Source organism: Ceratotherium simum, chromosome 30 (assembly GCF_057802395.1).
Source record: "Ceratotherium simum simum isolate JZ-2026a chromosome 30, ASM5780239v1, whole genome shotgun sequence".
NCBI classification, from domain to species: domain Eukaryota; kingdom Metazoa; phylum Chordata; class Mammalia; order Perissodactyla; family Rhinocerotidae; genus Ceratotherium; species Ceratotherium simum.
The window spans coordinates 15,553,009-15,575,992 of record NC_141929.1 but is presented as its reverse complement, the minus strand read 5'-3'; the positions used below and the strand labels follow the sequence as shown (position 1 = coordinate 15,575,992).

The 22,984-nt window shown below is 36.1% G+C and overlaps 1 protein-coding gene across 1 annotated transcript in view; it reads left to right on the top strand.

Moving 5' to 3' along the window:
• The window catches only part of AP1G1 (adaptor related protein complex 1 subunit gamma 1), a 77,701-nt gene that overhangs the window by 27,161 nt on the left and 27,556 nt on the right, over positions 1-22,984 (top strand). Inside the window, exons 3-9 of the mRNA XM_004431805.3 lie at positions 9,530-9,654; positions 14,113-14,254; positions 16,353-16,449; positions 17,611-17,687; positions 20,823-20,918; positions 21,392-21,472; positions 21,672-21,770. Coding sequence (XP_004431862.1) covers positions 9,530-9,654; positions 14,113-14,254; positions 16,353-16,449; positions 17,611-17,687; positions 20,823-20,918; positions 21,392-21,472; positions 21,672-21,770 — 717 coding nt within the window. The remainder of the gene's footprint in view (positions 1-9,529; positions 9,655-14,112; positions 14,255-16,352; positions 16,450-17,610; positions 17,688-20,822; positions 20,919-21,391; positions 21,473-21,671; positions 21,771-22,984) is intronic.

The window sequence follows — 22,984 nt, the reverse complement described above, 5'->3', positions numbered from 1 at the left end:
ATGGCAGTTTCCTTCCTTTTCCATCTTTAAATATTTTCTTTTTTCTTATTTCCTTACTACAATGTACATGTGGTACAATATTGACAATGTACATGTGGTACAATATTGAAAAGAAGTGGTGATAGTAGGTAGGCATCCTTATCATGAGCACCCTTAAGCCTAGATTGTGGTCTCCAACTACCATTTTACTGTAAAAGGGCCAGGGCCTGTTGGAAAAATGGCTCGTCCTAAATCTGGGGCGGGAAATGTACAAAATAAGCTTGTACTGTCTTACTGTGCCAGAAAGCAGGAAAGACTACAGAGGTCATGTTAAAAGGATTTAGCAGGGGGCTGGCCCGGTGTCGTAGTGGTTAAGTTCACGCACTCCTCTTCGGTGGCCCGGGGTTTGCAGGTTCAGATCCTGGGCATGGACCTGTGCACCACCATCAAGCCATGCTGTGGCAGGCATCCCACATATAAAGTAGAGGGGAATGGGCACAGATGTTAGCTCAGGGCCGATCTTCCTCAGCAAAAAAAAAAAAAAAAAAAAAAAAAGGGATTTAGTAGCCACCAGAAGAGGCTGTCATGCCCTAAAATGAGAAAATTTGAGCATTAATAAGAATAATAATTGTAACAGAAACATAATAAGTTTATATCAGTGAGTTCATAATAATTTTAAAAACTCCACTGGTCGTCTTTGGAGGATACTAGGAAACTGACTCATTATTTTGAAAACTAGTAAATACAAGGAAAGAAACAAACGTTTATTCTGCTTTTCCTTACCAGCAGTTCCTTCTGAAGGAATTGTTGGACTGGATAGCCATATGCAAAAAAATGAAAGTAGACTCTTACCTTACACCATACACAAAAATTAACTCCAAATGGATTAAAGACTTGAATGTAAGACCTGAAACTGTGAAAGTTCTAGAAGAAAACATAGGCAGTACGCTCTTCGACATCAGTCTTAGCAACATCTTTTCAAACACCACATCTGACCGGGCAAGAGAAACAATAGAAAAAATAAACAAATGGGACTACATCAAACTAAAAAGCTTCTGCACAGCAAAGGAAACCATCAACAAAACGAAAAGACAACCTAACAATTGGGAGAAGATATTTGCAAACCATACATCTGATAAGGGCTTAATCTCCAAAATATATAAAGAACTCATGCATCTCAACAACAAAAACTACCAACCCAATTAAAAAATGGGCAAAAGACCTGAACAGACATTTCTCCAAAGAAGATATACAGATGGCCAACAGACACATGAAAAGATGTTCAAAATCACTAACTATCAGGGAAATGCAAATCAAAACTACAATGAGATATCACCTCACGCCCGTCAGAATGGCTATAATTAACAAGACAGGAAACAACATGTGTTGGAGAGGTTGTGGAGAGAAGGGAACTCTCATACACTGCTGGTGGGAGTGCAAACTGGTGCAGCCACTATGGAAAACAGTATGGAGATTCCTCAAAAAATCAACGATAGAACTACCATATGATCCAGCTATTCCACTGTTGGGTATTTATCCAAAGAACTTGAAAACACCAATTTGCAAAGGTACATGCACCCTGTGTTCATTGCAGCCTTATTCACAATAGCCAAGACTTGGAAGCAACCTAAGTGCCCATCAAGGGACGAATGGATAAAAAAGCTGTGGTATATATACACAATGGAATACTACTCAGCCATAAGAAACGATGAAATCCAGCCATTTGTGACAACATGGATGGACATTGAGGGCATGATGCAAAGTGAAATAAGTCAGAGGAAGAAGGTCAAATACCGTATGATTTCCTTCAGTAAGTAGTAGATAATAACAACAATAAACAAACACATAGGGACAGAGATTGGATTGGTGGTTACCAGAGGGGAAGGGGGGAGGGAGGAGGGTGAAAGGGATAATTGGGTACATGTGTGTGGTGATGGGTTGTAATTAGTATTTTGGTGGTGAACATGATGTAATCTATGCAGAAATAGAGGTACAATGATGTACACCTGAAATTTTTACAATGTTATAAACCAATGTTACTGCAATAAACAAAAAATTAAAAAAAAAAAAAAAAAAGGAATTGTTGGTAAGCTCTTTCTGAAGGAACTATTCATAACCCAATGGTATATGTAGAAAAGTTGCTCCTTAGAGGAATAGCCCAGCTAATAAATGAAGAAGGAATGAAAGAATTACAGTATTACCATTTTGCAGCCTCTGATGATTGTCAGTGCTGCTAACGTCACAAAAGAGAGAGAACCACCGGAAATAATTATAAGCCTCCTGATGAAAGTTCATACCACCACCTCTGAAGAATATTTGCAAAATCAAAACAAAAACTGAAAAATTTGAATCTGATCAAGGCTCCCTGTTCGTTTAAAAAAAGACATTAATAAGAGTGTTCAGTGCAGCATTGTTTCTAATAGGAAAACATTGAGAATCTACATGTCCACAAAAAGAATGGGTAAGTTATGATATATTCACAAGTGGGATACTATATAGCAACGAATGTGACTGATTTAGAGCTTCTTGTCTGGATATGAGTAATGCTCAAAAGATGTTGAGTGAAAAGAGCAGGAATATGGTATGATACTTATATAAAGTTTAAAACATTCAAAAACAGTTGTCTCTGCATGTGTAGTAAGGACATAGGACAGTCCTTACTGTCTGAAGTGATGAATAGCAGGTTTGAGTTTTGGTTTCTCCTGGGATGGAGAGAAGGGAAATGGTATTGAGGCAGAGTATGTAGAAAGCTTCAGTTGAATTTGTAGTATTAAAAAATTTAAAATAAATGGGGTAGGCCGGCCCCGTGGCTTAGCGGTTAAGTGCTTGCGCTCTGCTCCTGGCGGCCCGGGTTCGGATCCCGGGCGTGCACCAACACACCGCCTCTCCGGCCATGCTGAGGCCGTGTCCCACATACAGCAACTAGAAGGATGTGCAGCTATGACATACAACTATTCACTGGGGCTTTGGGGGGAAAATAAATAAATAAAATCTTTAAAAAAAATAAAAAAATAAAATAAAATAAATGGGGTAAAATGTTAAGATTTGATAAAGTCAGTGGGTAGGTCAATGATGTTATATGACCTTTTGTATATTTTTGAGTGAAATATTTCATAATAAATTTTCTTGAGAAAATTGGGATGCAATAGGAATGTTAGGTTTTTTTTTTCTCTTCTGCCAGAAGAATGAAAAAACGGGCTCTGGTCTGTATAGATTTTATGTTGTCAGGCTACATAGTGATAAAGCAGTTATAAGCTTGTTCTTCAAAAATGTGTGTGTGTGTGGATAAACTAGAAAGTTATTTCTGAATATTGAAATGAAATAAAGGTAACTTTTAAAAAGACCTAACCAATCAGTTGCAGATCCATTAATGTTTACAAAACTTTAATTGCATCTTTTCATTAAGGTGATTGTTCACATCATAAGACTCAAATGTTAAATTTAAAAGCAAATGTTTATGTGCGTTTGACCTTGTAGGAAATTGTTCTGAAAGCTAACAAAATGAGTACAGCTTTTTTCTCAAGGGCAACCAATTAAATGTTGATGAAAGACAATATTTGTACTTGCTTCAGAGAAATGTAACGAGGCCAGAAACCTGGTAAAGTTCTTTTTAAAATGGCTTTGAAATTCAAAGAAAATTGGAACTTGAAGAGTCATCTAGAAAAAGTTTGTAAAAATTAAATTGTCGGGCTCTACCTCAAATCTACTCCATCAGAATATCCTGGAGGTGACCTATAGTTTCCAAAACTCTCCCAGGTGATTTTGATCAGTCAGGTTTGGGAACTACTTCTTAAGGCACTGATTGTATTTTTTCCAAAGGGGGTTGATAACTTCAGTCTCTTAGGTTTGTTGCTAATGGCTGCCTGGAATGCTGCTGTTGAGAATTCTGAGGCCACTTCAAGGATCAGCTAGAGAGAATTACTGACTGTCTGCCGAGAAAGCAGGGAGTAGAGGACAACTGTTAAGGCTGTCTTCCATGATGTGGCTCAGTTACTTTAGTGATGAGGAAACTGAGGCACAGGTTGTTGAAATAACTTGCTTAGGTCTCTTAGCTAGAACCAGGATTAGAAAGGCACAGGTCCTAACTCAGATTGGTTTCTTTTATTCCACTATGTATTATGTGAAGAGATAGGAACCTTGCTCTGGTGTTTTCTTACTGTTTCTAATCTCAATTGGGTGCCCTTCCTAACTTGTTTTCAGAGTAGCTTGTGTATAACTGTCACAGTATATATATCATACTTTATGATATCTATCCAAATGTTGGTTTTCTTTTATGTGCCCTTCTAGCTGTATCAGTGAGAATGTCTAGCACATTGGTTTGTACCCAGCAGGAGTTTACTAAATTAAAGCAAAACCACAGTGTCTCAAAACAATTGGAAAGTAAATATAAAAAATGAGTGAGGGGCTGGCCCCGTGGCTTAGCAGTTGAGTGCGTGCGCTCCGCTGCTGGCGGCCCGGGTTCGGATCCCCGGCGTGCACCGACGCACCGCTTCTCCATCCATGCTGAGGCCGTGTCCTGTGCAACTACGACATACAACTATCTACTGGGGCTTTGGGGAAAAAAAAAAGGAGGAGGGTTGGCAATAGATGTTAGCTCAGAGCCGGTCTTCCTCAGCAAAAAAAGAGGAGGATTACCATGGATGTTAGCTCGGGGCTGATCTTCCTCACACACACAAAAAAATGAGTGAGTAGCAAAGAGTTATCACAATCGGCCCTTTGGGATGGATGGTGGGGGGAGAGGGAGAAGGTCGCTGTGGGAAAAGCAAGTATGTTAAAAGTGTTGTTGACAAGGGAGAAATTGATAGTAGGTGAAGAATACAAAATAACTGCCAGCAGAAAAAAGCACAGCCATTGTGGGGATTAGAGATAAGGAATGAACATACTTCTTAACAAGCTCCTACAGCATCACAGATATAATAGAATAGCACAGTAATTGTTCATTATGAATTTAAGTTATCTAAAAAAGGCTGATTGTTTCCATCTACTGAGTTGTATTTTCATAAGATTCTGATCTTAAAATTTTCAGTGTTTTTCATAAAATGATACCAAGAGGAGCCGGCCCCGTGGCGTAGCGGTTAAGTGCGTGTGCTCCACTGCTGGCGGCCCGGGTTCGGATCCAGGCGCACACCGATGCACTGCTTGTCAGGCCATGCTGTGTATAAAGTGGAGGAAGATGGGCACAGATGTTAGCCCGGGGGCAGTCTTCCTCAGCAAAAAGAGGCGGATTGGCATGGTTGTTACCTCAGGGCTGATGTTCCTCACACACACGCACACACACAAAAAAAACGATACCAAGACTCAAATTTTTTTTTGTTGTTATTTGAAATACATGTTGTTCAACTTTGTAGGGGGAACAAATGATTTTCCTAAATTATTTTTTTCCTTTTTAATTATAATAATTTTTCTAAACACATCTATATATAAATTCTCCTTATCCTACAGTTTTTAATTTTCATTTTTTTACGTATTTATTTTTTTGGTGAGGAAGATCAGCCCTGAGCTAACATCCATCCAATCCTCCTCTTTTTTGCTGAGGAAGATTGGCCCTGGGCTAACATCCGTGCCCATCCTCCTCCACCCTATATGGGATGCTGCCACAGCATGGCTTGACAAGTGCTGCGTCGCCGTGCGCCCGCAATCCGAACCTGTGACCCCAGGGCTGCCAAAGTAGAGCACGCACTTAACCGCTATGCCTCCTTAACCGCTATGCCTCCTTAACCGCTATGCCACCAGGCCGGCCCCTACAGTTTTAAATTTTTTTCTCCTAGTCCAATATTATTTATCTTTGGAATAGATAATGACAGTTCATTGATGCAAAATTTAAAAGATACAAAGGATATATGATGAAAACTCTGCTCTCTGTCCTCTTCTGATCGTTTAGTTTCCCTCCTTTAGGCAACTGGGGGTATCAGTTTCTTGACTGTCCTTCCAGAGATATTTTATACATCTCCAGGCAATGGAAATATATATATTCTCACCCCCTCTCCTTTAAAATATATAACATACTGTTTGCACTGTCCATTTAATAATGTCTTGAAGATTAGACCATATCAATATATAAAGAGCTTGCTTCTTTTTTTTCAGCTTTTTTTTACATACTCGTAGTCTATCCAGCAGTGTTTCGTTATATGTATAAATCATAATTTGTTAAACTGATGCCTTATTAATGGACATTTATTTCCAATCTTACTGTTTAAAATAATACTACAGTTGACTAATATCCATTATTTTGCACATGTGAATATAAATGTAGTGTAAGTTCCTAAAAATGGATTATTGAGTCAAAAGTTCAGGCCAGATCTTTCTTGCTACAGGTTGTACCAGTTTTTACTCCCATCACTGATGTCCTCGCACTGTTAAAACATTTTTTTATCTTTGCTAATAGGCTAAAAAGTAGTATCTCAGTATAGTTTTGATTTGTATTTCTATTTCCTTTCTAATAACTTCGTTGAGGCATGTTTTACGTGTCATATAATTCACCCTTTTCAAGTTCAGTGATTTTTTTTTAGTAAATTTAACTAGTTGGATTTGTGTTTGTTTTATGAGGAGATTGAACTCCATTTCATGTTTGAATTACTTTTTTTTCTTTGAACTGTGCGTGGTGTTTTTTTTTTTTTTTTGGTGAGGAAGATTAGCACTGAGCTAACATCTGTTGCCAATCCTCCTCTTTTTGCTGAGGAAGATTGGCCCTGGGCTAACATCCATGCCCATCTTCCTCTACTTTATATGGGACTCCTGCCACAGCATGGCTTGATGAGCGTTGCATAGGCCCATGCCTGGGATCTGAACCTGCAAACCCTGGACCGCCAAAGCGGAGCACACGCACTTAACCCCTACGTCACCGGCCCGGCCCTGCCCATATTCTTTGTCCATTTTTGTATTGGGTTGTTGGTCTTTTCAAAAATCAATTTGTAGGATCCTGTTATATAGGATTTCATGTCTGAAATGAGTTGTAAATATTTTTTCCAAGTTTGTCATTTGTCTTTTGCCTTTGCTCACAGAGTTGGGAGTAAAAGCAAAAGTTTTTTGTTGTCCCTGTAGTGGTGTGAATGTAAAAGCTGGACTGTTTACCATGGTCTTAAAGCATATGCTAGATCCACATATGCTAATATGGATTACAGATGTTTCAGATAGCATTTTCAAATAGCTTTAAGTGAGGAGGAGTAGTACAGGATGAATTTGAGTTTGTCCTAAGGGGCAGATACATTGACTTGATTACTGTTTTTCTTTTGTTCTGTAATTCATGCAAGTATTGAGTTGTGTTTTTAGCTATTGCTGCTCAAAAGTGGATGCCCTCCCCTCTCTTTTAGCCACATCCCATTGTACTGCCCTCCAACCTTTTTCTTTTTTAATGTTTGAAAACTGATAACATTCTAAAAGATGAAACATGGTACATTCTCAGCACTATTGCTGGCCGCTGCCACCTGAGTGTAAAGTGTGATCAAAGTTAATCCTTTGCTGAAGAATGTATTTCAGATGCCATTTCTGGTCATGTAATCTTATATTTACCTCTCAAATTTCTCACCTTCAAAAACCAAATGCTTATTCTTGAAGCAGAGTCACTGTACAAATGGAGAATGTTAAAAATAGTTAATTTAGTGTTTGTCCCTTTAAAATTTAGTTTTTCTTTTTGTTGCTTAGTTCTTAGGTAAGTTTTAAAAAGCAACAAATTGTACTCAGCAGTCACTGATGACTTTTAGTGTGACTTTCATAAAACTTGGTTCTAAAAAATATGTAGTATTAATGCCTAAGAGTATCTCCTTCTCATTAGTTCATCTTAATAAAAAACTTTTGGAAAATTTGTGTAATGCCTGGTGTTTGCCAGAAGCGTGGTTCAATAAAGATGATGAAAATTTAAGTGATTCCTAGTTCTTGGAACATTTTCTTTCACTGCTAAAATATTTATAGAATTATTAAATGGGAAGATTTAAAAACCTTCAGTTTGAAAAAAGAGTAAGATTTTTAAAATAACATTTTATCTCTTGATAGTCTCGTTGGCACCTCAGCAGTAATTTTTCTGCTGACATTGTAAAAATGACCTGCATCATTTTCTATTTCAGAACTTGTTTTTTAGATTTAAATTGAATGTATAGGAGGAAGGGAAGAATTGATACATAATCTGTCCATCTCCGAAGGCATTACAGTTTTCGTTTGGGATCCTGGTTATTCTCCCTTGGAGGCTTCTTTCACTTGTTCATGATACTATAGTCGTTTCGCTACCTTTATGTGTTTTTAATACAGGTACATTGAGAGAGCAGTTTTTAAATAGCTCGAAACAATTTTATTTGTAAACTCTTTTACTTCCTTCAATTTCACTTTTGAACTTACTAGAAAAATTTTTATGGAAAATAGTCTCACACGATCTTAGATTCCTGTGTACACAGGTCTGCATTTGAGCCCCTTTCCTTGGAATGCAGTGATTCTAAATGGGAGCATGGTTTGAAAAACCCTTCTGGAGAGTCTAACTTGTGTACACCCTTTGAAAAGCACTGCTCTAGAGGGCATATTTGGCCTTTTCCACTTTAAGATGGAATAATAACATATATCAAAGTGATTGTGATGTTCAAGAAAGGCTGAGTAGAGAGAGAAATTATTTAACTACAAGGATTCTTGAGGTCTTGGGATTCCTAACAATTATGTAAAGAAGAAATCATGTAAAACATTGTAGGTTAATTCCACTACTGAGTTTTCCTCTGGCTTTTTTTTTTCTTTCTGTATTTGATTCTTAAACCCTCACCTCTCCCATAGTACTTGGTTCAAGCCCTATGTGTAGCACTTTCCACATTCTACTAAAGTTAGTTATTGTCTGTGTCTTCTTCAATTGTACATTCCTGGTGTTTAGGATAGTGTTTGGCACTTTGATATATTTCCAGTTATTGAGATTTTTGATATTCAAAATAGGAACCAGATGGGGCCGGCCCCGTGGCTTGGCAGTTAAGTGCGCGTGCTCCGCTGCTGGCGGCCCGGGTTCGGATCCTGGGCGCGCACCGATGCACCGCTTCTCCAACCATGCTGAGGCCGCGTCCCACATACAGCAACTAGAAGGATGTGCAGCTATAACATACAACTATCTACTGGGGCTTTGGGGGGAAAAAATAAATAAATAAAATCTTAAAAAAAAAAATAGGAACCAGACCTTAAATACCTACATGAGTTAGGTTCTCATTTAATATGTTTATTATTTAATATTTAATATAACCCAGGGATTAAATTAGGAATTAGGGTTATTAATATCTTATTATAGTACTTTACTAGTTTGTATTTGTATGAATCTGTAGAACTAAGTTAAACTTCACAGATTATTTGGATGGCAAATATCAAAGGACCTTGACAAAATATCTATTCTAGAACTTGATTACCATTATCAGAGATATCCAAAGATCTTAAATCTTTGCCTTCTATCTAGGTAGTTTGATAATACAGGTTATATCTATTTACTTGAGTCATCCATTGACTCTGGGTTAAAAGCATTGCTTTTCTAGATTTTGGTAGCAATGTCTTAATTTCTTTTTTTTTTTTTTCCTCTTTTCTTTCTTTTTTTTATTTGCAGTTGGAGTGCCTCAAGCTTATCGCCTCTCAAAAATTCACAGACAAACGCATTGGCTATTTAGGGGCAATGCTGCTGTTAGATGAAAGACAAGATGTCCATCTTCTCATGACCAACTGTATCAAGAAGTAAGCTTACCTTTCCTTCTTCTAATAACTATTTTGCTCTTTTAGGTATTGCTTATGATATCAAGAGCTTCTATTTACTGATTTTATATTTACTATCCAGAATATTATGTGAATTGCTTTTGGTTCTGTAGCTTATATGTAAAGAGGCTAAGCAAAGGAATAAATCTTTCATAGGAGATAATTTAATTAAATAAGGTATTGCTGAGCATCTTCAGGCATAGGAACACAATTTAGCAATGAAATAAGCATTTGGGCCTTTATAGAATAGAAAAAGCATTGGTAAATCTGAGCTTTCTTATCTTATATTTCTGGGATTTTACATACCATGAATAATGAAACTTTATATTTATTAAAGAATTACCAGTGTATGTTCTGAGTAAGTATCACTTAAACGTAATAAGAGAGGTCCTGCTTGTCAGAGATCCAATCCAAGATTTCAGTTGCATGGAATTAAACTTAGCCCTGTGAATTTTTGTGTATGTCTTTTTTCCTCTCATGGCTGCTTTATTGATTTACTAGTCCAGTCATGTTTGTTTAACTTACAGACCAAGGAATGCTTGCTATATGTAGAAATTAGAGGACCTGAGCAGGGACTTAGTAGTTCTTCCCAGCATCCCTCTTATAATAAATTTCTGTTAGAAACTTAATGGAAGTTCTGATCGCCTTCTTGGTTAAAGGTGCTTTTTGATTTGTTTTAGTTTGGTTTTAATTTGTCTGTCAGTTTAATATCCTTTTTTAGATTGCTTCTTCATTTTCAATATTTGTATATTTGGGAGGAAGTAGAAGCAGGAAGATATAGATAATCAAATTTGTAGACTTTGAACTTTTATACTGTCCTGTGGTAAATAATGTTCTACTTTAAAATTTCCCAATAGATAATGGAAAATTTCAAAATGAGAATTAGGTTTGGTTGTAAATATAGAGTGTATCCTGTAAATACATTGAGTTTATGAATTTAATTTTGAGAGATTCTTGTTTTTTGCCCTTGAAATAGATATTAATAATGAAAATACTAAGTTGATTCATTTATTCAGTGAATCTTTATTGCATACCTGTTGCATACCAGGAACTGTTGTAAGTTCTGGGGATGGAGAATGAAAAAAATGGACAGAAATCCTTGGTGTCACAGAGGTTACATTCTCGATGTTTGGCATGACTCTTTTATACGTTTACCCTGGACAGGCCTCTGAGAGTTTCTTTAGTTTTTGTTCTTGCATGCTCTGTTGCCCTTTTTACTCAAGCCTTCCATCACGTGCTGATTATTTGGCAGTTCTGCCTAGCAGCAAGTTCATGTTAAGAGAGTTAATGTCAAACTCAAATATAAGTTTGTAGCTTGATAAAAAGTGAAGAATGAGGCACATAGGCAAAGAAGTAATCTTTGTGTTTAATTTTAATGTCAAGCCCCAAGTGAATTTGAGAAAGAGCTACTTTTTCGCTAGTTGGAAATTGATCTGGTGCTTCAGTCTAAGCTCAGTTAAAAGACTGGATCGTTCAGTTTTGTTTTGTTTTAAAAAAAATCTGTTAATGAGTGGGGTTTTTTTTTTGTTTGTTTTTTTAATGTGAGCTTTTTGCTTTTTGTTTGTATTATTGGGCATCATAGTGTACCGGCAGTTTTTATGTTTAGTAATGAATGTTTGTCTCGTTGTTCATTGGCCTAGAAAAACTCTAAGACGTTAAAGATTTTGAAATTAAATCTTTAGGGCCGGCCCCGTGGCTTAGCGGTTGGGTGCGCGCGCTCCGCTGCTGGCGGCCCGGGTTCGGATCCCAGGCGAGCACCGACGCACCGCTTCTCCGGCCATGCTGAGGCCGCGTTCCACATACAGCAACTAGAAGGATGTGCAGCTATGACATACAACTATCTACTGGGGCTTTGGGGGAATAAATAAATAAATAAATATAATAAAAAAAAAACTTTAAAAATTGGATATGATATTTTAAGAGCTAGCATTTTGCAAATATTCTTAATCATTGAAAAATGAATGAAAAGTCAACTCAATGTTCTTGGGAACCTGGAGACTAAATAGTAAAGCGATAGTTAATACTCAAGCTTCATTTTACCAGTAATTTTTATCTTAAATATTCAAATTGGTGAAAAGTAGCAAACCTGGTTAATTTACACTTTACTTTCTTTTCCTGTCTTTGTTCTTCAGGGAAGACTGAAACCATTTATTAGTTTATTTAAAATTACCAATAATGAACCCTTTACATGTTAACATAAATGACATTTTTTTGTAAAAAATAAAACTGTTTTCCAAAACAAAAACAATTTAGTGAGAAGACTGGCATTATTTTACATTTTTGTCAGTCTCTTTAATATTTGGCCTAATGGAAGACAGCTAGATATTTTGCTTCTACCTTCAATTTCTTATGTTATATTTTGATTGAAGTATTTGGAGACGATCCAGATAATGGATCTTCACAGATAATGTAGTTAGAAAAAGGAAGAGGACTTTAACAGCCTTTCAAATAACTATAGATATTCTTCTTTGATACTATACCAAAACTCCACAAGTGGTACTTTCTTAAGGATTAGTTACAATATGGAACCTGAAACCATATCGGTGAAGTTTGGTAGTTTGTTTTATTAAAACCCATTGGTCTGTCTTGGCACTTTAAATGAATCTTTTACTCATGCATGATTTTGTAACATCATGCCTAAGGCATTTGGGAAAAAATGGTTCACTGGGTTAAATTATTGGTAGACTTTCAAGTTCGTGGTAGCAATACAAGTTTTCCAGAATTCTCACTTGCAAAGTTTGGATATTATCATTGGCAACAAATATTCTCAGTTGTTGCTCTTGAAGTGATAGGCTTACTTGAGTCTTTTTCCCGGAAAATGTCTTTCAGATACCCAAATCTTAATAACTGTAGTTATCTGTCAGTTATTTTTCGAATAAAAATGATGTCCATTTTAAAAGCAGCTAGTTCATAGTTTAGCTTGCAAATGAAACAAATGCACAAGTGCTTTTCTCTGAGATTGCCACTTCAGTATGCATCACACAGACTGTTTAAAAATGTGCGCTCAAGAGTCAAGATTTAATTAAACTAACCATTTTTACTGCTTTGTCATGGGCAATCTTTTTTTTTTTTAATTTTTTATTTATTTATTTACTTTTTCCCCCAAAGCCCCAGTAGATAGTTGTACGTCATAGCTGCACATCCCTCTAGTTGCTGTATGTGGGACGCGGCCTCAGCATGGCCGGAGAAGCGGTGCGTCGGTGCGCGCCTGGGATCCGGCCTGGCCCGCCAGCAGCGGAGTGTGCGCACTTAACCGCTAAGCCACGGGGTCGGCCCTGTCATGGGCAATCTTAAGTGAAACTACCTTCCTCCCTCTCTCCCTCCCTCCCTCTGTGAGTGTGTGACAGTGAATACAGTGACTACTAGTATGGTGCCACTGCCCTCATTTCTGCTAATGTACCAGTAGTTTTTCCCACCATTGCTTTTGCACCATCATTGCAAATGTCAATACAGTTGACAAATAATGAGTTAGTACTGTGAAAATAGTTTGGATCGCATGGACCCCCTGAAACAGTCTAGGGGACTTTTGGAGATCCATTAACCACACTTTGAGAACCACTGAACTAAAGGATACTAAAATGCTTTTAAAGCTGATAGAAGTAGCATAACTCTTAATAATTCAGCTTCTGAATAGTAAGAGTTGATTTTAATATATAGATGAGTTTACCAGATCAAGCTTTTAATATTTCAGCTTTTTCTGAAAGTATACTTCCTGGCTAGTTTGGAAAAAATTTTGTACAGTAATCAATGCCTGTTAGAAATAGGATTTTGTGTATCTGTATCACGAGGTAGTGGGCCTCTTTATCAATATCTAGCTTAGTTAAAGTTGGTTTAAATAGGTAATTTATTTTAGTTACTATTTTTTTCTTTTTTTGAATAAATAAAAGTGTAAAAATTAATGTAACATCAAGATTAATACTGTACCATATGATCAAAGGTTTCAGAGTGTTTCTGTTGTGATGGTTAAGTCATCTTAAATGCTCTAACAGTAGAGAGTGTGTTTTCTGATTTTTTTTTAAAAAAGGTTTTGGTTAATTATATCTTATTTTTTTTTGTAGTTAGTAGAGGATATTAAAAATCTTGTAAAGATACAATTATGCTTCATATTTCTGTCATTGCTAGTTTTTACTTTCACTGGTTTGTTGAGTTTTCTAAAGTGGATTGTTTTTAATGTGTAGCAGTTAACATGTCCAATTTCTGTTGCTTTGGTATCTGGAAACATTGACTTGTAAGCCTATTAGGAAGGACTGTCAGTTTACTGTATTGGTAATATGTAATAAAGTTAGAATAAACTTTTTTTTTTGCAACAAATAATCCTATTATTTTCCTTATTGGAGAAATCGTGAATCATTCTGAGCTATCTTGTTAGACTGTGAAACTTCTTCATGAGGAGCACCAGGCAGAGCATGTTCGTTTTTACCTTCTTTCTTTCTTTTGCAGTGATCTTAACCATAGCACACAATATGTACAGGGTCTAGCACTTTGTACGCTTGGCTGCATGGGCTCCTCAGAGATGTGCAGAGATCTTGCAGGAGAGGTAGAGAAACTCCTGAAAACCTCCAACTCTTACTTAAGAAAAAAGGTAACTTTTAGTGAAACCAAGTCTGTGTTTGGATTAGGGAGTGTTACAGGAGATAAGACAAATTATTCAATGTTGAAAGCTCTGATGATAATGTAATGTATCTTTCTTTGTGCAGTAAATGTATTTTAAATGATTGTATATGAATCAAGTGTTTGTAAATCAAAATCAGTTTTTTATACTAATTTTAGAGGTTCTTTTTCTAATTAACTCTCTAATTGATAAGTGATTGTGAACACTTTAATTCTTCTCTGAATTCTTTTTTCAAGGAAATGATTTTTTTTTTTCTTTTTGGTAAGGAAAATTGGCCCTGAACTAACATTTTTTGCCAATCGTTCTTTTTGCTTGAGGAGGATTGTCACTGAGCTAACATCTGTGCCAGTCTTCCTCTGTTTTGTATGTGGGGCACTGCCATAGCATGGCTTGATGAGCGGTATGTAAGTCCACACCTGGGATCCAAACCTGCGAATCTCAGGCCACAGAAGCGGAGCACGCGAACCTAACCACTACACTACTGGGCCAGCCCGAAGGAAATGATTTATAAACAAACAAATGTTACTGGATATACTAAATGGCATACCTAATTACCTCCTAAATTACCTGATTCTAAACAGTATTGAGACAAAATAATAATGAACAAATCTTTACGAATTTGCTTTTATCCTAATTATTAGTGCCCATACCTTTGTATTAGAGCCTTTGAATCTCTGGAAGTGCAGTTCCATTGGGACCTAGATAATTATTAAGGAATGATCTAGAACACACTTTCTAAAATTGGTGTGTCTAAATGGAATAGTAATGGAAGACAATGATCTTATTCTCTTATCGGCTTTTATTTATTGATATAAACATTTTGTTGTTATTTTGTGCGCTTGAACTCTAAAACCTTCATAAACAAAAGGTATAAAATTTAGAAGTCCAAGAAGTGAACACATGCTATCCTCTGGTTAGCATTTATGGTGCCTCTATATCAACAGTGTCTGTGCCTCTATGTTTACGATGTGAGACAGAGGCATTGAAGGGGCCAAGCTGTTTTCCAGGATCACACACTTTAATAATGGCTGCAAACCAAAGCCAGTCCTTTCTCTTACAGAGTATGTGGGCTGCTCTTGTTCAGAAGGTGTATTATTTAAGTAAAACGTTCCTGCAGATTAGAAAAGAAATCATTTTTTACCCAAATATAACATGGGAAAAATTAGCTGAAATCTTTTCTTTTTTTTTTTTTTTTAAAGATTTTATTTTTTGCCCCCAAAGCCCCAGTAGATAGTTGTATGCCATAGATGCACACCCTTCTAGTTGCTGTATGTGGGACTCGGCCTCAGGATGGACAGAGAAGTGGTGCCTCGATGCGCACCCGGGATCCGAACCCGGGCCGCCAGCATCGCAGCGCGCGCGCTTAACCACCAAGCCACAGGGCCGACCCTGAAATCTTTTCTTATTAATGTATCTAAACTTATATGGTATTCAACTCCAACAAATAGTAGTTATGGTTACTTTGGGGGAGAGGAGCCAAAGTCAGTCTTTCAATGTACCTTTCTTTCCAGTGAACAAGCTAAGACCATCTTTTCTTTAGTAGAGACTAGCTAAGTACCTTTCAGGTGATTTTCTTGATGTCAGCAGAGAGTGAACTGAGGAAGGTATAGATATTATTAAAAGGAACAGCAGATTGAAAGCATCTGCAGTGTATATCTTTGAATTGCATGATGTTTTTATAAAACCGTTTGGTCATCTTACTCAGAAGAATGATTATCACAGATGGAAGTCTTTGTTTTTTACTTTGCCAAAACTCCACATAAGTTATGTTTAACTTGTTTGATAAATTCATGTTAACCATGGTCTAGTCTAGGAAGTTTTTGTCCCTTATTTAGCAATATATGAACAAAGGGACAGGTGAGCTAGAAGTTCTCATTAATACAAGCAGTAGTATAAATTGGAAAGCCCTAACCAGTTAATAAATAATAAATCTGATATCTAACTTCTGTCTTCTTTATTTTTCTGGTAGATGAACTAGTTGGTAAAGTTTTTTGTTGTTGTTTTTTGTAAGACTGGTTACCTTGACTTAATTGAAATTAATCTTTTGTCCTTTGTATTTTTTTTATAGGCAGCACTATGTGCTGTTCATGTCATCAGGAAGGTTCCTGAACTTATGGAGATGTTTTTACCAGCAACAAAAAATTTATTGAATGAAAAGAACCATGGTAATGTGATTTGGATGCACTGATGAAGTACAAGAGAGCAAGGAAAGGAGAAAGGCTTCAGGCACTGTTGGCCTCTGTCTCAGTGCAGTGGACTTGCCCCTCTGTGGTGCTTAGACAGTTTTCCAGGAAGGGCTTATCTGTCTTCTACTCTGATATCCTAGTTTTCTAATTAGAGATTGATTTCATCATAGTAAACCTGTTTTTCATCTCTGGTCCTCTTTTACTATATTAAAAGTACTGTATTAAGTTACTAACATTCAGTGTAATGTACACATGATCCTAGCCTTGATTTTCATGTGTAAAACCTTTTGATTTCTTGGCCATTTTATAATAGAAGAAAAAGTTATTTCTTTATTGCCTTGTGGTAGGAGTGTAAGATTTATGAACATTTTTTTAGGTTACTTGTAACAGGAATTTGTAATGTGTACTTAGATAAATTTATATAACACTTGAGAGGAATTAAATGGAATGTGTCTATTCTTTCCCACTTTGTTTTTATTTTGAAGTCAATGAAACAAGTTCTGAGTCAAGAAAATTCATGTGTCCTAAACGCTGAGAAAAAAAATGTAAGGTATATTTAATTTGATTGATTCAGTCCTGTGTCTAGAAGGCTCAAAATATACTTGTTGAACAAATGAATGTTAGGGCACTTATTTAGTGAAAACTATTGTGAGATTGTTTTTACTCACTCTGGAACAAGCAAATTCACTTGCTCATCCACGATTACCTCAGAGTTTTGATACATTTTATCTGGAAATTTAAAATCTTATTAAGATTTTTGCTTATCGAATTATCTATTAGAACTCAGCTTAGAGCTTATTGATAAAGTAGAGCAGATGATACCTAGCTTATACTGACTGTGAGCATGTCTTTATGGATCTTCTCAGATGGAGAGACATGTATGGTTATAATTTTTTAGCAATTATTTTGGTCACATAATTGTTTAAAATGTTCTGATTTTATTGACTTGGCCAGTATAAAATCAGCAGGCATCTATTAAATACCTCCTTTGTATTCACCTCAATGCTTAGATTCTTTGGGAGATTAAAAAGCAAAAGTGGCAACTATCCGTTTGGAATTGACCTTCAGAACTCAAAGCCTATTCTATGAAGTTGAATATTATAGCCTCATTTTTAGTTTTCATTTGCTCTTTTCTTTCAGGTGTCCTTCACACATCTGTAGTCCTCCTCACAGAAATGTGTGAGCGAAGCCCAGACATGCTTGCACATTTCAGAAAGGTAGGTGCCATTCTGTATGCCTAAGCCTTTCTTGATTGAAAAATGATTTTCTCACTTATGAATTCTCTTTTGAAAGGAAGCTATGGAGCTGAATAAAGGACTTAACCAGCCCTGCTGTGTGGTAGGGCTGGAAGCCAGATTTGGGCTTAAGAACTGGCAATAGTACAGTCTTTTCCCTTTCATAATGGAAGTCTTCTCTCATTGTTGGCAGGCACCAATCTCTCGTGTGCTTTATCTGCTGTTTTCACATTGAAGTCAGGAAATGTAATCTGAGGTCACATTACAAACAGGAATTGTGTGTGTGTATTTTTTTTTTTTTTAAGCAGGTAATTTCTTTTTATTTTGTTTTTTTTTTTAAGGTGAAAACTGCAAACTGAAATTTGACATTACTTTTACCTAACACAGGATCCCCCACTGTTCATTTTAGGCTGTTGACTCCTGTGATGGAAGTCTCAAGCTTTCTTAAGTCGCTCCCTCACTCCCTTTCTTATAGCATTCTAAAGTGGAAATTTTTGTTTTCTCCACTTACTTTTAGAAGGCAGTAGTAAAGAGGACTCAGAAAGACTGTTCTTTGGATAGTTTCATGCATTTAATTCCTTTTATAGGGTACTGATCACTCCATAAATGGGGCTTACTTTGTACTTTAGATCTAATGAGGCTCTAATAGCAGTTCTTTTTTGGGCTTTTTTTCCCCCTTAGATGTTATATCTTGATTAAATTAATGTAAAATAGTATGAGACCCGTATCTGTCCCTAATGCTTGCTTTGTATGTTTTGTTCCTGTTGTCTGTTTGGAATCCTGCTGTATGTTAGAATGAAAAGGTAAGAATTAACCCTCTTTTAGATGGTGCATGCTGGCTTTAGGTCCTTAGTAGCTTTTGTGCATCCATCCACACATGTGGCTTTTAAAAATACACTAATGCTGAAGCTGTGCTTAATACTGTGAGTTATTTGTTCTAGCACTTTTGGCTAACTCCCTAGTCCAGTTTTTGTCTTGTCACTTAAACTCCTGACTCCAAAGTCAGCCTTGGATTTCAGTTGCAGCCTTTCCTAAATTGTAAGCCTCCTTCTCTGCCTTTCCTTTATCTTCACTTGAGAAACTTTGAGCAATTTCCCAGTGACTTTGGTGATGGCAATTGCAGGTCACTTTGGAGCCTTGACACAAAACACTGCTTCTTTTTGAAGTAGATATTCTAGAGCCATATGTGAGTAACCTCATACTTTAAAAAGCTCCATGTGTTCTTCTGAGCTTTCAGTACAGACTAGAGCTTTTATTTCCTGTTTATCTGCACTTAATCTTGCCAGACGTTTTGGAATATTAAAGCATTTTGAGGTAGGGTGGGTGGGCATCAACTGATTTTCATGGCTGCAGCCTTTCCCTTTGTCATCTTATTTTGTCTGTCCTGTTATCAGTGTTAGTAACTTGCATTTTTGTCTGAAATATAAAGCTGGGTTCCAAGAATCTGTGTGCTGAACACTTAGACATTTGTGCTTTTTGTCCCAGAGTGATCTTATGTGATGTGCTGGTCTTTTGGAAGTGAATAAAACAATTTCTGAATTTAGTAGCCTGAGGAAAAAGGCCTTCTCCAAGAAATAAACCAGATTAAAAAAAATCGTTAGGGATATGTGTAGTACAAAAAAGTAGGCCATTGGGAAGTATGCAAAGCGAGCCGCTTTTTGTGCAGAGCTTGGTAACTAGATGATCCTGGTTTTATTACATTTTAAAGCAGTTTATAAAATTATATTATTCTTACCTCTAATATAAATCTGCCCACAGTTGACAGATTTAATGAGGATTCTGTTTAGAATTTACAGGTCTCTATGGCTTAGATTTGTTTAAATCTGGGAGTTGTTCAAATTAGATTTTTGTTTAGGTGACTTATGAATCACTTCATTCTGAAGTGTTATGGCCAAACTTATTTAAATTCACACAGATTATGTTCTCTTGTATTTAGAAGTGGCCTGCCTTAGTGTTGTGAATACCTTGGGCATAGCTTGGCTTTTGTTTCAGTCTCAATCTCCTTTTAGAGTTGAGGAATGGGGAGGGGACAGAGTCTGAATACAATGAGAAAAAAATAATTGAGTTGCAGCAGAGTTAGGGCTGTTCTGATCGCCTCCAAAAGAGATGTGATTGAGTTCACTTTGGGCACTTCTTAATTTTAGGTGATTAGAGTTGTTTATATAACTATATTGAATTTTTACTTGGAGACTGGGAAAGTTCCTGTTGTGGCAAACATTTTGGAGTAGGGTTTTAATATTAAGTGATTGATCAACAGAATGAAATGAATAATAATATTTAAAGCATCTTTAAGTTCAGCTGGGCAATAAAATTGCCTCTAAGTGTGTTTTGACTCTAATGGACAAAGTAAAGGAAAGACAAGAAGGGACTTCTGACCACAAGAAATATATAGTTTCATTAGTAAGATAAAACAAGAAAACAGGCAACAAATCAGTTTGTGTAATTAAGTGCTGAAATTAAATTTTACCGAAAATTGTGTCATATAATTTAAGAATAGGGGAAGGAAATTATTCATGGCCTTGGTATCTTCTTAAGGTGAAAGATATAATTTTTCTTGTGTTTTTTCCACTTGGTCAATGTTAGAGGCTTTTGTATTCCCTGTTGTTTGTTGGAAAAGGACATAACTATCCCTATCTTAAGAGGAGAGAATTTTTTTCTCAGACAGATTTAAAAATTTTAGTAAGATCACCGGTATTTTGGATATGATAACGTTTTATATCCAGATGTTTGAATGGATAAAAACTGAACACGTTTGTGCCACCTGGGTATGTCAAGTTCTGTAGAAGTAGAAATGTGCTATGCCCCATAGGCATCTATTTTATCTGGTTCCCATAGGCTTTCTGACCTACTGTTATTTGTAGTATCTTTGCATATATAACTCTGGAGTAAAAAAGTCGAGTTTGTTTTTAGTTCAGATATAATATATATTCCTTCTTGAGTTTTTAGCCTAAATACTCCTAAGTTATATTTATCCAACATCAACAATGTACTAGTATATTGTACCAAGAGAATTTACTTGGACTCAGACCCTTGCACCCTTTTTCTAAGCCAAATTACCTGCTTATTTATGAGAAATTCTTTGACGTTCACTGTTTTTTGATGCTGTCTTCCCTGCAGCTTGTGCCCCAATTAGTTCGTATTCTAAAGAACCTCATCATGTCCGGATATTCACCAGAGCATGATGTTTCTGGTATCAGTGACCCCTTTTTGCAGGTGAGGTTGAAAGAAAGTTTCAGATAAATGATATGTGAATATAATACCTTTGGTATAGATCATTTCTTTTCTCTTATTGGTGTCAGGTAGAAATTTGGTAGTTAATTGATTAAACTAATTATATTAATAAATGGATAGTAATACAATTCTGTATTTTATTAGACTAATAGAATAAAATTATAGTTGTAATAGTCAAAATTATGTACTACATGGGGACTTGACTTATCAATATAATATAGCTCCACAGGTGGCAGTATCCTTTAGCTGTGGAGTGGCAAAGTGTGGATTGTCTAATAACTTCATTAAGACATAGAAACATATATAACTTCTCTAAAGATAATGTTTAAAATTCTTCTGTTTGAATTTTGACTATTTTTAATGGAATCTAAGACCTCATTTAAGTTATTCATACCAAGCAAAGTTCCTTTGTGCCAGACATAATTTGTTGACATTTCTCATATTTTCCATATTAGGTACGAATTTTGCGGTTATTAAGAATTTTAGGACGAAATGATGATGACTCAAGTGAAGCTATGAATGATATATTAGCACAGGTGAGTAGACCAAACTTGCATTATATTAAATATTCATTGTAGTATAGCAGGGAGTAGAATGATTGTGGTTATACAGAGCAATTTTTATTTGTGTTTCCTCATTGGTGGCTCTAACCAGTCACAAAATATCTCGTTACCTCTGGATACTTTTTGGAAACATTATTTTATCACTGATGTACTGCGCTCTGTGTCTTTTCAGGTTGCCACTAATACGGAGACTAGTAAAAATGTAGGAAATGCTATTCTTTATGAAACGGTTTTGACTATCATGGATATTAAGTCAGAGAGTGGACTGCGAGTAAGTCTTTTTTAATCTTGTCTTCTCCCTGTTTCATTTAGAATAATTGATTTGGACTTCAGTACTTTGGAAGTGAATTCCATTTGGAAATTAACTTTAGGAAAGAATGATGCAGAATGTATAGTGCTGTGTTATTGGTATCTGAAGTATCATTCCTCCCATTGAAGACTTAATATTGATTATAATAAAATTTGGAAGATCTTAGGTATAGTTAGATATATAGATATTGTTGAGTGAGGGAAACATTCCAGAATACGCTACTAGAGCCATGATTTGAGTTGTACTCATTACTTCAAGCAAGACATCATACTTGACTTAAATTGTTCTTAAATATTTGTTTTTATTTAAGAAATAAGCACATAAAGTAAAAAACTCCAGCAGTGCAAAAGGTATATTGGGAAGAAAATGTCTGCCTGTAGCTTTCATGTGTAGACCATCAATTCTTCCTTTAGTGGGAAATACTGTTACCTATCATTTTCTAATGTATTTTTTCAGAGATGTTTTATCCATGTTTAAATGTGTCTGTACATTTGTATTTCTTCTCCACTTCTTAAGACTTTTTATTTGAAACAATTTTAGATGTATAAAAGAGTTGCAAAAATAATTGAGTTCCCATATACCCTTCACTCAGATTCCCCTAATGTTAACATCTTGTGTAACTATAGTGTAATTATCAAAACTAAGAAATTAATACTGGTACCATACCATTAACTAAATTATAGACTTTATTCAGATTTCACCCATTTTTCTATTAATATCCTTTTTCTGTTTCAGAAGCTGATCTGTGATCCCACATTTCATTTAATTGTCATGTCTCCTTAGTTTCTTCCAATCAGTGACAGTTCATCCACCTTTCCTTGTCTTTCCTGACTTTGACACTTTTGAAGGGTACTGATCAGTTGCTTTATAGAATGTCCCTCAATTTGGCTCTGTCTGGTATTTTCTCATAATTAGATTGAAGTTATGCTTTTTTGGAGAGACTACCACACAAGTGATATCCCCTTCTCAGTGTCATATCAGGAGGTACATGCTCTCTGTCTCACTACTGGTGATATTAACCTTGAACATTTGGTTAAGGTGGTGTCTGCTGTGTCTTTCCACTGTAAAGTTGTTATTTTTCCCTTTGTAGTTAAAAATATTTTGGAGGAGAGACTTTGAAACTATTCAAATATCCTGTTTTCCTCAGACTTTTGCCTACCAATTTTAGTATCCAT